Source organism: Zootoca vivipara, chromosome 3 (genome assembly GCF_963506605.1).
Source record: "Zootoca vivipara chromosome 3, rZooViv1.1, whole genome shotgun sequence".
Taxonomy (NCBI): Eukaryota; Metazoa; Chordata; class Lepidosauria; order Squamata; family Lacertidae; genus Zootoca; species Zootoca vivipara.
In genome coordinates this window covers 108,630,895-108,647,963 of record NC_083278.1, presented here as the reverse complement: position 1 = coordinate 108,647,963, position 17,069 = coordinate 108,630,895, and the positions used below count along the sequence as shown (strand labels likewise).

The 17,069-nt window shown below is 42.5% G+C and overlaps 1 protein-coding gene across 2 annotated transcripts in view; it reads left to right on the top strand.

Annotated features, from left to right (window-relative positions):
* The window catches only part of PSME4 (proteasome activator subunit 4), an 89,068-nt gene that overhangs the window by 27,032 nt on the left and 44,967 nt on the right, over nt 1-17,069 (top strand). For both annotated transcript variants that reach the window (XM_060273131.1, XM_060273130.1), the window contains 11 exons: nt 669-761; nt 1,464-1,729; nt 3,128-3,314; nt 4,686-4,775; nt 7,321-7,385; nt 8,100-8,250; nt 9,816-9,914; nt 10,216-10,285; nt 12,646-12,713; nt 13,615-13,830; nt 15,893-16,050. In XM_060273131.1, coding sequence (XP_060129114.1) covers nt 669-761; nt 1,464-1,729; nt 3,128-3,314; nt 4,686-4,775; nt 7,321-7,385; nt 8,100-8,250; nt 9,816-9,914; nt 10,216-10,285; nt 12,646-12,713; nt 13,615-13,830; nt 15,893-16,050 — 1,463 coding nt within the window. The remainder of the gene's footprint in view (nt 1-668; nt 762-1,463; nt 1,730-3,127; nt 3,315-4,685; nt 4,776-7,320; nt 7,386-8,099; nt 8,251-9,815; nt 9,915-10,215; nt 10,286-12,645; nt 12,714-13,614; nt 13,831-15,892; nt 16,051-17,069) is intronic.

Genomic DNA, 17,069 nt, shown 5'->3' with positions numbered 1-17,069 from the left:
AGGACACTGGTTCCTCATCGTTCCTACCAAATAACAATTTTTTTCCCTACTAGGAAGGGTTAGTTAAGAGTTCATACACCAGTGTGATACAAAATGGTGTCAGATCAAAACGAAGTTTTCTGATTCAAACAAGAAAAAGGAAGCTTCCCCTTCAGATCCTCTGAATTATAAACTAGTATGAGAATGTTTTTGAACCTGTTTTAACTAGTACTGGACAGATAGGTCAGATACTTGTTTTTAGGGGGTGAATTAACAGGAAAACTACATACAGTACATTGCATCTGTTTTGTGTGGGTTTTGGTGCTAGCTGCCCCAATTCCAGCCTTTCATTTTGGAAGTTGGAACTTCTGTAGTTCATATATTTGAAAACCTTTTGAGGGCACAGTTTAGATAACTGAGAAGGTTGGTCTCCCCTACACGTGATGGCCAAACATTATACATACTGCAAGTTTGGGTAAGCACTTCCATAAAAAATATTTTGGGCTGGGTTTGGCTTTCCACCTCAGTAAGTTCACTGCTACTGAAAAGAACATGATGCGACTCTAACCCTTTATTAATCCTTTATCTTGGGGCCCATTAAAATTGAGTGGTTTATAACTGCATTTTGGCGCAGTTCGTGTTCTTTGAAGTTGTATCAAATAACTTGGTTTATCTTTGTTTCTGGACAGGGTGGACCAAGCAAGCTTGTACAGAAGCACCTGTCTGGGTTATTCAAAAGCATTGCATCTTTTTACCATCCCTCAAATAATGGCCGCTGGTTGGTAAGGATTTATGTATATATATATTTCTGATCTTGACATCAAGCACTTCAGTGTTTGTCTTGGAGTGGAATCTTGGTGCTCTTCATTTTCTTCAGCTACTGATGCATTGTATTCTGACTAGGCCATCTTGTTTAATTGTACTAGTATAGCTGCACACCAGTTTTGTCTAAACCTGTTTCTAGATTGATGTTGAAAATACTGGGTGGTATTCAACTAGGATTTATTTAGAGAAGACCCAATCAAATTAAAGAACATGACTGAGTTGAGTTCCTTAATTGCAGTGGTTCTAATGTGAATAAAACTTAGTTGAACACCACCATCTTGGTGGAAAACGAAAGGTGTGGTTGTTGACGCCCATAAATACAAAACTTTTAACCACTTTATTCACATACGCTGTTTCCAAGTAGCTCTGGCTGTATCTGGCCTGCTTGGCTACAAGTTACACCCTCCACTCAATTGTCTCTCATGGATAATCTGGCCATATTGCATGGAAATAATTTGCATGTCCAAATAGGCTCTTAGTCACCTGGCCCTGGATATACATTTTAAGGGAATGGGATAAATTAGGCTGCTTGACAAATTGCCCAGAAATTGACAGATTTTTAATGCACTTAAGTGTAGAGAGGGCAAAATAGCTTTTGTATTTCTTCTTACTGCTATGTCACTGAAATTGTTTCTCTTGTCTTTTTGGTATGGTGGTAGAACAAGCTAATGAAGCTGCTTCAGCGGCTACCCAGTAGCGTTGTCAGAAGATTGCATCGTGAGCGTTACAAGAAGATGACTTGGCTTACTCCTGTGCCTGACAGCCATAAACTCACCGACCAGGATATAACAGACTTTGTAGAATGTATTATTCAGCCTGTTCTTTTAGCAATGTTCAGCAAAACTGGAAGCCTAGAAGCAGCCCAAGCTCTGCAGAATCTCGCACTGATGCGCCCTGAGTTGGTAATCCCACCAGTACTTGAAAAGTGAGTCCAAATAGGACTTGGAAAAAGTGGTTTAGTGTCTATGTTTTAGATGGCCAAGAAAAGTGTTGCATCCTTTCTGCAGCTGAAAAACTCAAATTTGGCAAGTGAACATTGGACTTCTGCTCAATGCATAATGTATTCCTCTTGCCTGTCTCCCGTTTTATTTTATTTTTATTTTTAAATTTATAATACTGCCATTCAAATGTGGTGGCTTATAATTGCCACAAAACAGAGGATTGACTGCAAATTTGAACAATATTAAGCATTTCCTGCCATAGGTTTTTTCATGTGGTCCTGAGTAGAAAGAAGCGCAATGCAACTTCATTTTGCTGATATTTAATGTTATATTACATAGCCCACATAGGGTTTGTTTGAAATTCAGTGTCTATATTTCATATAGACAAACTATAAAAATATACATCTGATTAGAGCTCCTGCCGCTGAAAATAATGTTAATGCCTTATTTTCCAACATGGAGCACTAAGATGTCAAGTGCATACAGCCAGACTGGTTGAGACCAAAGGTCTGCCTTGTCAGCCATTCTGTTTTCTGCAGTGGTCAACCAGATGCCTCTGGGAAGCCCACCAGCGGGACATTGGGGGGGGGGGCTTTAGTCCTCTCCCATTGTTGATCTCCAGCAACTGATCCTGGAGAGCTTACACAGCAGAGGTCACCAACCTTCTAGGGCTTGTGAGTTTACATTTGTAAACTGGACAAGCCATTGTGGACACCATGCACATACCTGCTGGCTACCGTAGAATGCTTCCCCCCCCCCCCCGGCTAATGTTGAAGCCTCACCTTTCAGTGTGAGGGGAGGGGATGTTTTGGGCACCATGGAAGTCCTCTCAGAGTGTGTGTGTCCCTGTCGGGCGCTGCGTTGGCTACCCTTGCTTATAAAGTCATCATGGCTAGTAGCTGATGATAGCCTTGTCCTTCATGAGCCCATCTAATCTTCTTTAACATTGTCTCTAAAGTTGTGCTTTGTGGAGAAGTTATTTCCCTTTTGTCTGCCATGATCCTCCCACCTTCCAGCTTTATTGAATGACCCTGGCTGAGAACTAATTTTGCACATTCTGCATATGGGCCATATATTTAGTACAGGTGTAGCTGAAGGCCGTAGCGCATTGGTAGAGAAACTCCTTTGAATGTGGAAGGTCCTAGCCTTGATCTCCATCATCTCTAGGTAGTGCTGGGAATGCCCCCCCTTCTGAAACTCTGGAGAGCTAATGGCAGTTATTGTAGATCATACATAGCTAGGTGGACCAGCGGACTGTATAAGGCAGCTCCCTATTTCCCTACAAGAGTAAAAATGCAAAGAATTATTTCAGTGGCACACTGCATCACCATAGAAGAGAGCTCATCTAATTGTAATTTTTCTCTTCCACAAAAAACGGATAGAACATACCCTGCACTGGAGACTTTGACAGAACCTCACCAACTCACAGCCACTTTAAGCTGTGTAATTGGAGTAGCTCGTAGCCTGGTATCTGGGGGCCAGTCATTTCCCGAAGGTCCAACGCACATGTTGCCTCTGCTGATGAGAGCCTTGCCTGGTGTGGATCCAAACGACTTTAGCAAATGCATGGTGAGTGAACTTTCTTCCGCATACCGTTACGGCACAGTCAAATTTCTCCACAGCTTCATTGCCCTGCCCCATGTGGCCTGTTGTCATATTTCAACCCCGCCCTTTCTCCAAGCTGCCACTTCTCCCCCTCTTAAGGACCCTAGACCAGCTCCATTGTGGGGGGCCCTCTTAAGGACCTTAGACCAGCTCCATTGTGTGGGGGAAGGGCACAGCACACACAAGAGTGCCCAAATGAGTGCAGTTTGGTGGCTTGTATTGTAATGTAATAAAACTATGAAAGAATGCATAACTCTCTGGTGGCTTCCCCCCCCCTTACCTATCTACTCTGCCTAGGTGTTTTTTAAAGTTGTTGGAAAGAAATTATAAATAGTGGTTGTTCAGGATATGGAGAACAAGGAAGAAAAATGATACCTAGTGAGCAGCTTTAGCAAGGGACTACCACATTTTATTTTATTTTTGGTAGTGCAGGGGGTGGGACTACCACATGTATAAAATATAAATGTGTAAAGTAAAAAGGTAAAGGGAGCCCTGACCATTAGGTCCAGTCGTGACCGACTCTGGGGTTGCGGCGCTCATCTCGCTCTATTGGCTGAGGGAGCTGGCGTACAGCTTCCAGATCATGTGGCCAGCATGACAAAGCCGCTTCTGGCGAACCAGAGCAGCACATGGAAACTCTGTTTACCTTCCTGCCAGAGTGGTACCTATTTATCTACTTGCACTTTGACGTGCTTTCGAACTGCTAGGTTGGCAGGAGCTGGGACCGAGCAACGGGAGCTCACCCCATTGCGGGGATTCGAACCGCCAATGTTCTGATCAGCAAGCCCTAGGCTCTGTGGTTTAACGCACAGCGCCACCCGCGTCCCTAAATGCATAAAGTAAATCTATATAATAAAAGGTGATAAATTACTTGCCCAGGCATGTTCCATGTGTTATACCAAGTGTTTAAACGAATACACACAAATATGAACAGAGTGCAGTTCATACAAAATATTCAATGTAATAAGACATTGTGCCAGACATCTTTTTGTAATTCATCTTGCAACCCTCTGGTTTGGTCTAGACATTTGAAATCGGAGTATCCCGTACTCATCCTTTGTTGTCATATGTGCCGTTTTTGTGCTCATTTACCTTAAAAAGGAGTTGTGGTATAAGGCAGCAGGAATTCAAAGTAAGCATGCACTTATTGTGGTGCGATGCATGTTACATCACACACGAGGTTTAGGATGAATGGTCAGACGTTTTGACCCAACCTTGACACAAGGGTTTGCCTTACCGCCTATTTCAATTTTTCACATTACAGTTCAAAAAACAAACATGCTGTCTTTCAGTATAAGTGATTCACACTAAAACTTCCTTTTCATCTTCCAATAGATCACATTCCAGTTTATTGCAACGTTTTCCACTCTTGTGCCTTTAGTAGATTGTTCATCTGTACTACAAGAGAGAAATAACCTCACAGAGGTAAGATGTTAAATGGCTAATATATGCTGTTTCAAGTGTTCTTTAGTGTAAGAAACTCTTGGCTAATATATGCTGCTGCTTCTTTTTTCCAAATAATATTTATTGATTTTCTAACATTCCAAATTACAAAAAATTCACAAAAAACCCACAAGAATAAAAACATAAAAAGGAAAAACATATCAAATCTAACATTTTGATTAACATTGTAGACTTCCTTGATTCCCCTCACACTGGGTCCATTTTTAACTCCACATTAAGCAATTTTCATTTATCTTAGATCATTCTAACACATTTTTTTCATTATCTCACAACTATTTCTATTCTTCAGTGTGTCAATTATCTTCCACCCGTAATTTATCTTAATCCAAATCTAAATTTATTTTTCCATCCATCTATCCTCTATTTCTCCCCTTAGCCTCATATTTATACCCAAATTTTTCCATACATTCAAATATTATTTATTTTATCATAATAACATTTAAACACTTAAATCTAATTCGGCCCCCCCTCCCAGATGAATCAGCCAGTTCTATAGGTCGTTCCAGTTTCGGGCCATCTTAATCAGTCAGAAAATAACATCCATTATTACTCCTCACCCCACTCCTGCTCTTTCACCACCTATCCACCACTCTCCCTTCTTTGTCCCCTGCTGCCTCCCCAATTTCCTAGCTGTTGCACAATACCATCCAACTACATTTCCACTTTCCAGCCATGTCTCAATTTTGATACCACTTAAGCTCTGGCCCCAGCATGGGTCCTGTCCTCCCTCTCTCACTGGGAGGGCATTGTTCCATGCTGGTTCTTCCTTGAAGGCTTTTTGAATCAAGCATGAGTCCTGTCCCCCCCCCCCCATTGAGGGAACAATGTTCCATGCAGCTTCTTCATCATCTTTAAATTAAATTACATTGTCCATGGCTGATGATTATTCATCTTGCTTCTCTTCATACTTTGTTAAGATTAGTCCTTTCTCACTTTCCGCACAGTTCTGTCTTATTTTTTTAATCTGTATAGCATTCTGACGCAGTTCATCCCTAAAATCCAAAAGCAATTCCATAAGTTCCTTTTCAAAGTCAATAAGGTCAGATGATGTTATGTCTACTGACATCCTGGTCGTCTCCAATTTCGTGGGAACAGCACAGATTACAGCAGGAAATGGTACAGCTCGTATTTCCAAACTTCAGAAACAGAAATTATGCTGGATCTGGTTACAAACTCTCATTTTTAATTCTTCTTCATATCTTAAAACTCATATATCCATTTATGAAAAGAGCAGCTGTCAAACCTCTTATTCACAACCTTGTATTTTACACTCTCTTCAATGTTGACAGCTTTCAGCCTCAAAGAGTTAAACAAATTCCATCCTATTGTGATGTCATAATGGCGGCTCGCTGATCCCTCTAGTGACCCGACTCCAGCTTCCAGGGGGACTTTCCCCAGACCAAATTAAAGAACCTTTACAGGGATTTTGAGAAATTCAACCTTTCTCCCCTTTCCCTGCCTTAGGGGGGAAGTTTTAAGTCAGATTTTTGGTGGTTAAAGACTTCCTGTCAACTTCCTGGCTTCAGGAAAGTTAACTGCGTCTTAGTTTGCTCAATGAGGGAAATCGACTTCCTCTTTTAATTTCCTCCCGTGTCCAAATCTTTTCAATTAAAATTTTTAAAATCATTTTCCTTTACTCACGGTGTCCAATATTTTCAAATCCTTTAAGTCTGGAAAAATCCACTGCTCCACAGACTGCCAGCTCGGAGCTTCACGTTGCGAGGGTAGCAGATTAACTCTGATAGCAGATCCACTCTGCTCGCTCTCGGCTCCCTTAATAGGGCTACCGGGGGGCGAAGGAGACAGAAAAAGGTGCAGCTGAGTCCCCACGTCTCTGGAATGCTCAATCTGGAGCTCTTTTGGGGGTCCGCGGCGCTCTCACGGCTCCCCCTTCCCTCACAGCGCAAGAGAATCTCTGAGCTCGAGATTCTCCTGCTGGTCAGCAATGGCGGTAGACCGGAAGTCTATATACTTCTTTTTTTTAAGTGTAAGAAGCTATCGCATGTTGAACTGTTTAAAAAGATGTTACAGTGTAAATACGAGAGGGCAAAAGATGCCTGTATAAGTTAAAGCCCATTTCAAGAAAGGGGGAATAATATTCTTTTGTCTATACTTCACAAGCAAAAAATATGCGTTGCACCTGGAAGAATGAAATTACATATATGGCCCAAATTTGCAAATGAAAGTTTTTGGTTTTGTACAGTTTTTCAATGCTGATCCCAGGATTTGGAGTTTTAACCTGTTTGACAAGAATGAGGATTGTGGCATGGGTAACTGAGGGGCAGAATGTTTAGAAGACAGTATAATGATTTTTTTGGAGAAAATAATAATTTCATAAAACTGTATTTTGATGGTTCTGTTTTCGTTTGAGTGTATGGCCTAGCTAAACTAAAAGGGATATGTAAAATCATTCTGAGGTTTCTAGCAGCTTCCTGGAAAGCGTATCATAGTTTGGAAGGACTAGAAACTGAAGTATTTTATTTCCTGTTGTGCCCTGACATCATAGGTGGAGAGAGAACTGTGCTCTGCTACTGCTGAATTTGAAGATTTTGTACTGCAGTTTATGGACAGGCAAGTTGTGGTGGGAGACTGAGTGTACTGGTGAGGTGATAACTGCTCTGCTGGCTTTCCAAGTGTTTCTAAACTTAGTCTTGCACACCGGATGTTTTCTCCTAATTTATGTTCCCAATTCTATTGGTCACAGGGCAGATTAGTACAGAAATGCTTTTAATAGTACCTGGCTACATACAGAGTGATGTATGTTTAAGACTATACATTTTAAATTGCATTTAAAAATTGGGGGAAATGATAAGTTGAAGGATTCACAGACTGTCTGTTCTTTGGGTTGGTGCTTGCGGAGAGAGGGAGAGAGGGTTGATTGCGGTGCATGAATTGACAGAACTGCAACAGCAGAAGCCATGAGCATGGATATATCTTGCTACAGCATCTCAGTGCCTTTCTCCAGGGCTGTTTTCAAAATGAGTGGCTGTACAGCTCTTTCCTTCCTCCTCAGTTTTCTGATTTGGCACTTTGAAGCCTGCAGCCAAAAAACATGGTACTTCTGTGCTTCTTTAGCCCAGTAGACACTCCTGTCTTTTCTTGTGGCAGATTTCTTCCTCTTCCTTGATTTTTAGATTTCTTTGAAGATGAAGCAAGCACTGACCTTACAAGCCAGGCAAACCTATTATGCAGACAGTGCGTGGAGAGACATCAGTGAGCTATCTCCCCATGGTAAAAAAAAACACCAAAATCCTAATACTTTTTCTTCGGCTTTTTATTGTGTAGGTGTTTTGCGCTCATAGAAAGCAGCACACTGGAACAAACAAGAGAAGAGACGGAGACAGAAAAGATGACTCATTTGGAGAGTTTAGTGGAATTAGGCTTGTCCTCAACTTTCAGCACAATTCTCACACAGTGTTCGAAAGAGATATTTAAGGTATGTGTCACCAAGAGTAGGAAAAGTGTTCAACTTCTTTGCCTCACTTTTTTTTTTGATAAAACAAAAGCTTGTGGAACTGTAGATGGTTTCAATATTCTTTTTTTCCCCTTTCCCTGTTCTGTGTTTAGGCAAGGAAGTACATTAAAAGGCCAGGGTAGATGTTCGTTTGCTTAGCCTGCAATCATAAAGCACTGTAAAATTGTAGCACACAATTAAAGTAGAATACCTGTATACAATATGGGTTCCCAATATCTACTTGGACATGCTTAGTGGGGACAGCGGGTGGGTTACTTCGCTATTTAAAAAGGCACGGCCTCATACTGTACCGCAAACTGCTTCTGAAACGTGTCAGTTTCAAAAGAGGCATACCAAGCGGCATGGAAGGAGAATGACTGTTTGAGACATACAAGCCAAAAGCCCCCTTGGACATTCAGAATTAATAGCATAGTTCTTCAAATCTGTGCTGATGTTGTTTTCTATGCCAGGAGCAGACTTTGTGATGTCACAACTCCATGACGTTTTTTGGTTTCTTTTAAAGCTTGATGTTAAGGACCTAGTTCCGTTAAGATGATAAACTTGCACCTGGGCTATAGAACCATCTTCCTTTGTGACATTCTCCATTTTGGGTGTGGAGGCAATGTTTTTGTATGGAAGAAATGCATTCATTTGAGCTCTCACCTGCAATCTGAAGTGGTATAACCCAGACACAGGATTATCACCTTAGTGGAAACTAGGACAGGGAAATGACTGCTTCCTTCTGACTTAAAGAACATCTAGAATGCAAGGGGAAAGTCACACCGTAGCTTGATTTAAGACAACACCAGGCTTAAAATAAAATGTGTTGTATTTTTCTTTATTTTTTTCTCATAGGCCTTCTTCATGTATCTTTTAGCTCCTTAATAAGCAGCTTCTTCAATATGTACATGACTCCTGTGTTCTGCCTTAGAAAATCAAATGATTCTTAGGCAAGCTTTTATTATTATTTCCTATCTGCTAAAGCTGAGAGACTCCATGGTATTCTGAAGGGTGGGTGACTTACCTAAGTCACCTGCTGGACTTACCCAAGCTGTCTTCATATCCCTGGATGCTTCACAGACCTATTACTAGCATGTTTCTTTTAATCATGCGTGGTTAATCAGTGGCAGAGGCAGTAGGTGAAAGTGACTTGCTCAGAGAAGAAGAACTAGTGTGTTTCCCTTAGTCATATATCCTGCCTTTCTAGCACTGTGCTGCTGCCGCCCCCAGGAGAAGGAGTTGCATGTTCCCTGTAGATTATGCAAGAGCGGAACTATCTCATTAAGTGTTTGACTTGCGATGCCCTTGCCAAAAGTGGTTTGCCACATGGCATTGGTGAACACTTGGTTTCCTTATTCCTTTCTGGTTTTCTCATCATGGTAGAGACTGAACTTGCAGTGGATTCCATGTAGCTCCTCTGCCTGCACTGTGAGAATGTCATCAATTATATATTTAAATCAGAATATATATATATATATCTGCCCATAAAATGATGTTTCCTACCTAGATGATTGAATTGGACTTTTTCTTCGGTGCATTTCTCTTAGGTTGCCTTGGAGAAGGTTTTCAATTTTGCCGTTTCGAATATATTTGAGACAAGAGTAGCAGGACGGATGGTGGCCGACATGTGCCGAGCTGCCGTGAAAGTGAGACCTTATTCTTTCCCTCCTCTCAGCTTTTCTTGGTTGAGGTGCAAACCAAGGAGTAACCCTAGCTGCTTTGTTTTTTGCTGGCCCTGGGAATATTGGCCACTTCTTCTCTCTGTGCTTGTGGGCCTTAAATTGCACATTATCTTACCCAGCCATTCATGCCTCCCAGAATCAAGGCCTGTAATCAGAGGCAGATTTCTAATTATTGCTGTAGGATGCTCATTATCTTTAAAGCATACAAACTTCCACGCTCGCAAAGAGATCTTAATGTAGAACTTGATTCTTTGTGACATTTCAGTGCTGTCCTGAGGAGTCTTTGAAGCTCTTTGTACCCCATTGCTGCAGTGTTATAACACATCTTACTCTCAGTAAGTTTCAATGATTTTACATTGTTTTGTGATTGGCTTGTGTTTGACGGTGTGTGTTTGCCTGTTTATAATGTGGTGTTTTTATTTACTTATTTAAAACGTACTGCTATCTGGAGGATATTTTGCATGTTTATATTTCACAGTTTTCCCAAGCTGCTCAGGGCAACATACATGGCTCCACCTGCTATTTTTATTATCATGACAACCCCTGTTGTAAGCAGGTGAGGATTCGAAATCTCCAGTGGCCCGTGAGCACCCAGTGACCCAGGTGACCCACTGGGATTTTTAACATAGACCTCCCCATTTCAAATCCAGCGCTCTAACCACACTTGCACTCTGGCATCATTTACTTCATGTTTTCATGTGTAATTCCTTCCTAACTGCCCTGGGATCTAGTGATGAAGGGGAGTTTATAAATAAATACTAAACTAATTCCAGAAGATTAGCTGACTGTAGCTAAAGCCAAAAAAGGGTCCTCACACCTTTCCCCCCGCCCCCTTTTTAAGGTAGCAGATTATTGGATGCTGCTTCTTGGTTGGGACCCGTTATTTTGATGCACTCCATTTGTTTCAGTCTCAAAGCAGCATCTGGGCAAGGACGAAATTCGGATAAGCTGTTCTGCACTTCTTGCCTCAAACCCTTATCTTTGCTTCACAGCGCTCCTGTTGCATGTGCACTACATGCCAGCAAACGTGTTTATCACTCAGTTTATATGCTGGAGAAAGCTGCAGCCATTCCCAGTTCCTTAATTCATGTACATTTTAATGTATCTTAAATCTTTGTTGGAAGCCGCCCAGAGTGGCTGGGGAAAAACCCAGCCAGATGGGCTGGGTACAAATAATATATTATTATTATTATTATTATTATTATTATTATTATTATTACCCATTCCCGTTGCGCCAGAAGTGGTTCAGTCATGCTGGCCACATGACCCGGGAAGCTGTCTGTGGACAAACGTTGGCTCCCTCGCCCTGAAAGTGAGATGAGCACCGCAACCCTGTAGTCGCCTTTTACTGGACTTAACCGTCCACGGGCCCTTTACCTTTTAATGTCGTAATACACAGTAGGAAGCACGTTAGACATAAGTGCTTTGAAAGCCTTTTCACATAGTCTTCAGAGGCAAACTTGGCATTACAACCGAGTATACCTTTGACACACGTTGCAGCCAATCTTGATCCCAGGACAAGTGTACTGGTGTACTGCATGTACAAATGAGCACATGAGCACATGTTTGTTGCATTCATAAGCAACAGTTTTTGAGTAGTCCTTAGTCTCCCACCTTTTTAAAGTTCTCATTCCCCCCACCCCACCCGCCTTCTGATCAGTAGAAGAGGGAGACTGAACCTAATGGGGCGGGGCAGGAATGCATCTGTTAGGGGGCTTTGTAGGAGAGACAGACTTCAGTACACAAATTAAAACCAAAGCTATCCACACAGAGCCTTTGCCCGAAACAACCATGAGCTTTGCCAGCAACAGCCTTAGAGCACCTAAGCCCCTGAAGTGCCGGCACTATTTTGTCTTTTGTCTAATCACTAATACTTCAGGTGAGCGCCATTGTGGAAGACAACTGAGAGCAGGAAGGGGTGCCTTTAACTGGGTTTGTTCAGTTTCGAAGGTTTGAGTTGCCATTGTGGTGCCTGGGGACACAGTGGTGTCCTTGGGGACTTCACCTGATGTCTGTGAATCCTGTCACCGTCCTCTTTGCTAGGAGGCAGAAGGAGTAAGTTGGGGAAGAAGCCAACACTCATTCTTTTGCTTTTCTAGGCCCAGATCAGTACCTAAGCAGAATGCGGAGGGGCTGAGAAAGTAGGGAGGGAAAGGGATCTGGGAGACAGGGGGAAGGAAAACCGGGGTAGGTGGGATGAGGTGTTGGAAGTGTGATGCTGCAGGAGTCACAAAAGGAATTGCTTGTATGCCAGAGAGAAAGTGACTACACATGCCGGATCCAGTGAAATGGATCCTTTTGAAGATTTGCGAGGGGTTTTCTGCACCCCCACCCACCCTGGCAAATCAAATCACAGATCACATCGGCCTTCATTGACTGAACTGTACAAAAACAATAATCACAAATTTGGTGCTTTCCAGTGTTGCTAATTTGTTCAAAAACATTGATTCAAGGCGTATACTGTAACCCTATGTATAGCTATAATTTTTACAAGAGATCCCCTTAAAACCACCATCACATCATGTGTTGCCTTTGCATCCACACATCTGTTACGTGATTTGTTGGTGGGCTTCTTTCCACCCTTTGCAAAAACCATGAATATGCATTTAAAAAAACAACAACAAAAACTTGTTATGTCAACCATAAGAATTTGGTGAGTGGAATAACATTAGGACTTGATGTTTTGCTTTTCTAGATGATGATGTCTTGCGTGATGAAGAGTTAGATAAAGAGCTCCTGTGGAACCTTCAGCTTCTGTCGGAGGTATTATGGAGAATGCTACTTTTAATGCTTTATTTTCCAACCGTCTACTTGATCCATACTTAGCTTGGGTAAAAAAATCGAGTACTTTTAAATAAACGCTTTTCTGTGTGATGTATACACAGGGGGAAGCCTGTGAGCATTGTGACTGAGAATAAACTGTCTAGACAGAGTGGAAGGCGTTGTGTCAGATTACCCCAGTGCAGTGCCTGCTGTCCTGCTTTGAGCAGTGACAGCTCGATCCTTATTTTATCCTGAAGGACGAGTGGGGAGACAAAAGCTTCCCTATCAAGGTTGCAGCTGCAAGGCTTTGAGTGGAAAAACAGCAGCTGCAGCATTGCTCCCAGATGTTCATCCTGTTGGGAACATAATGGCACATGAAAACTATTCATTGTCACACCCTTTTCCTTCAGCCCATTGCAACGGATTTCCTTTGGAAATTCACTTTCTTCTTCTTTACCTTTATATCCAACCGTTAAACAGAGATGCTCAAAATGGCATACATGCAGTTTGCTGGTGGAGTTGTCTTGGTTTAGCCAAAGCTAGCAGTCCTAAGTTCACTCATGAGGGCAATCCAAAAGGCAAGGTCTGGCCAGGGTCTGAAGTCAAATCGTTGGGGCAATGCAAAAGTCAAGTTCCAGGAGAAGTTCCAGGTGCTGCAGGGGGTGTTTGAGATTCAGACAGATTCAGTTAAGAGCAAAGGGCTCCAATAGAGTCAGGCAAAACTTGCAATGGGCACATTTGGTGGGGCTGTGTTGGTACCTGGGTCCTATTTAGAGTAGTTGCGGCACTCAAAATGCAAAATATGCATTGATTTTCTCTTCCAGAGCTTGCGTTCCTGTGTGTCGCGTTCCTAGTTTGTTGTTGATATATTTAATTTCTGATGTTTCAACTCTTTGGCTAGATCACTCGTGTGGATGGGAAGAAGTTGCTGCCGTACAGGGAGCAGCTTTTGAAGATTCTACAGCGAACCCTCCATTTAACCTGTAAGCAGGGTTACATTCTGTCTTGTAACCTACTGCACCACCTTCTTCGTTCTGCTACACTTATCTACCCCACAGAATACTGCAGTGTGCCAGGTGGCTTTGACAAGCCTCTTTCTGAATACTTTCCTATCAAGGCAAGGATTTTAACTTACTTAGGATTAGAGAATTCCCCTTCCCCCCCACCTCTCTCTCTTTCTCTTTCTCTCAAAAAAATTTCTAAACTATTATTTTATTTGCGTTTATTTGAGGATTCACCTAACCCCCAGCAGCTATGGAAAGTGTAATTGAAAGATGCCGTGCCAATCTTTTAACAGAAATTTTATGTTTATGCTTTTGCTCTCTCCACCTCAAGGGAATGGGTGTTTTAACGCACCAAAAAAATAGTCTCTAGAAGTGAAAGCTTAATGTTAAATGCATTGTCGATCAGCTCACTATCTAGGGGCTGCCTCAAACGATGTCTCTGCACTGTTCTCCACAATGTTTGAAAAGGATGCAGCTTCTTATACTGCATGTGTGCCGGTTCTCCATTGAAGTTATATGTAGCATACTGTCAATCAAAGATTTCTTATTGTGTATTGTATGGTACTCTGCAGTACAGTCGTACTTCAGAAGTTGAACGCCTTGCGAGACGAACGTTTTGGCTCCCGAACGCCGCAAATCCGGAAGTGATTTCGTCCGTTGCGGCTTCCACAGCTTCCACAGTGATTTCGTCCGTTGCGGCTTCCACAGCTTCCGATGGGCTGGAGGAGCTTCCTGCAGCCCATCGGAAGCTGCACCTTGGTTCCCAAACGTTTTGGAAGTCGAACTGACTTCCGAACAGATTTCGTTTACTTCCAAGGTACAACTGTATACACAAAGTGTACCTATTGGTCTTGTTACATGTGAAGCTGCTCGGAGCGCCCAATTTCACACACAACTTAGGGTGCGAATCAAAAGCCAACTCCGGTTAATTTTCACCGATTCAAGCGATACCTTTGTCCATCTTTGCAGTCCACATCATTCCTAGGCATGTGTAATGTAATCGGTATAGACAGGAGCAGTTTTCACCATTATTTTGGCATCATTCCTGGCATGATTGTCAGATTTTACACGCTGCCGGTGTGAGTGCATGTCCAATGATGGTTAGGACTGCATGTCAGTACAAAAAACATAGGGCGAACTTGCTTACAGTGTTAGGCCACAGTGGGTTCATGGCAGCTGACTGAAATGATCTCCCACGTCCATCAACTTTAGCCGTTGGTGGTTATTTTGTACAGTCCTAATATACCTGTTACAATTGATACTTCTTTTGTGGGAAAAATGGTTGACGCCCAAGGAAGAAATAGCAAAGCATGATATTAAAACACAAAAGAAAAATAAATCAAAATGAAGTGACAGCAACATTGGTTCTCATTGGAACTAAAAACAAGTGGCAATAAGTTACTGTTTTTAATATGTGGGCAGTAACAGTGTTGTCAACTAGGCAGCAGTGTTTAAGAAAAATAATTGATGCTACCTTGGACTGGCTGAAACCTGGCAATTGAGGCGCCTGCTTTGTCTCTTGAAAAGTCTGTGTAAAAGGAGCAACTCAAGGACTGGTTGCCTGCTTTTTGGCCCTTTTTGTATGTTTATGCCCCACCCTTTACCCTGATGGGACTCAAGGCAGCTCACAAACTCATACGAATAATTACAATAAAAGCGGTTAAAAGCAGTCAGTTCCCAAAAGTGTATTGGAACAAAAAAGGGTTCATCTGCTGGTGGAAGGACCACAAGGAGGGAGCCAGTCTAACTTTTCTGGAGAAGCAGTTCCAAAGTCTGGGATGTTAACCCTTATTCTGGCTGGAACATGTCCTTGAACTCTGATCATGCTTCTTGTTTGTTTATATGGGAGGTGGAGCCTCCCATATATTAGCTCCACCCAGTTTTGCCTATGGTCCCACCCACCACTTGCATGTGGCCATTGGAAGGCTGTCCAGAAGGGATTGTGGCCCCTGGACCTAAAAAGGTTGCTATTTTCAAAATTTGCTGCAAGGCTCTCTCAGTTATCCCAAATTGTTACATTCTAAGATATTTTTGTGTGTGATGCATTCCTCTTGCCCAGGGCATGTGGTGCCAACCCTCTTTTGTCTATAGTAAATAGTACCCTCATGTGTAACATGTGATATGTTTACCATTCTCACTAAGTGCGAAATGCACACTCTTCTCTTGTGTTTACAGGACTGGGGGAAGCCTGGGGATCTATGGAAACTTGACATCCAATGGCATGTTCCTTCAGCCGAAGAGATCGCTTTTTCCTTTGAGTTGCTGGATTCTTTTCTGCAGCCGGAACTTGACAAGCTAGGAAGCTATGCAGATGGAAATCTTGAAATGTCCAGGTTAGTAGGAGTGTATCTGGTGGTTGGGTTTTTCTCAAGAGTTTAACAGACAGGTGCATTTTGGGTTGGCAATATTTGCACAGGTAGACTGGCTGTCAGCTTGCGGAGGGGCTTGGTGGGTGTTCTTCAAACATGATGTGGTTGCAAACACATCTTTATTGCACAGTTCAGCCAATTCAGCTTCTTGGCGTACACACTTATTTGATGGTACACCTGATAATATGTGCTTATCTGTTGTGTGAATGTGTTTTGCTTTGATTCTTGAAGATTTTGGCTTGCTGGAGTCCTCCTGGTGACTTTGTAGTTGAGATGAGGACTTCCCAGTTCAGACCATTTGTACCTGCATATCAAAAATGTAACATGTGAAATGCCCTCCTGTAATGAATTGTGTGTGGCTCCCGGTTTGAACTGGAGCGTTCCCAACTGCAAGGACTTCCATTTCCACTTAAAGAACGAAACTTCCCCTCTGCCTCCTGCCCCCTGCACTCCTCACCCCAAAATCTGTTCTGCATAAGTTCTATCATAGGTTGACTTTGTTAGATGCAACCCTATATAGGGAGCCAGTGTGGTTTAGTGTGAATATACCTGTCCAGGTAAACGAGATCCAGGTTCTAATCTCTGCTCAGTCATGAAACTTGCTAGTTCTTAGTTGATTTAAATCAAGTTTCCTGTTTATGCTACTTTGTGTATTTTCTCAACAAAGCTTACGCTCTAAGTAACTAGAGGTGGGGAACCTCTGTGCAGTGGGCCAGATGTGGCCCTCAGGACATCCCTATCCCCTGCTTGCCCTGCCCTGCAGTGTGGCAATTAGGTTTGAGAACTGCCTCCCTTGGAGTCAGTGGGACAATATTTTCAAACTAGTTGCTACCCATGTGGCAGGTTCAGAGTGGTGTTGCATCTGGAGGGGGAAGGGTTAACACAATTCTCCCATCAGGGCTGGAGTCGGATGCAGATCAGCATGAAGAGGGAGAGAGCCAGATGTCAGTGAAGTTAACTTTTTATTAAAGGAAACTGATCTG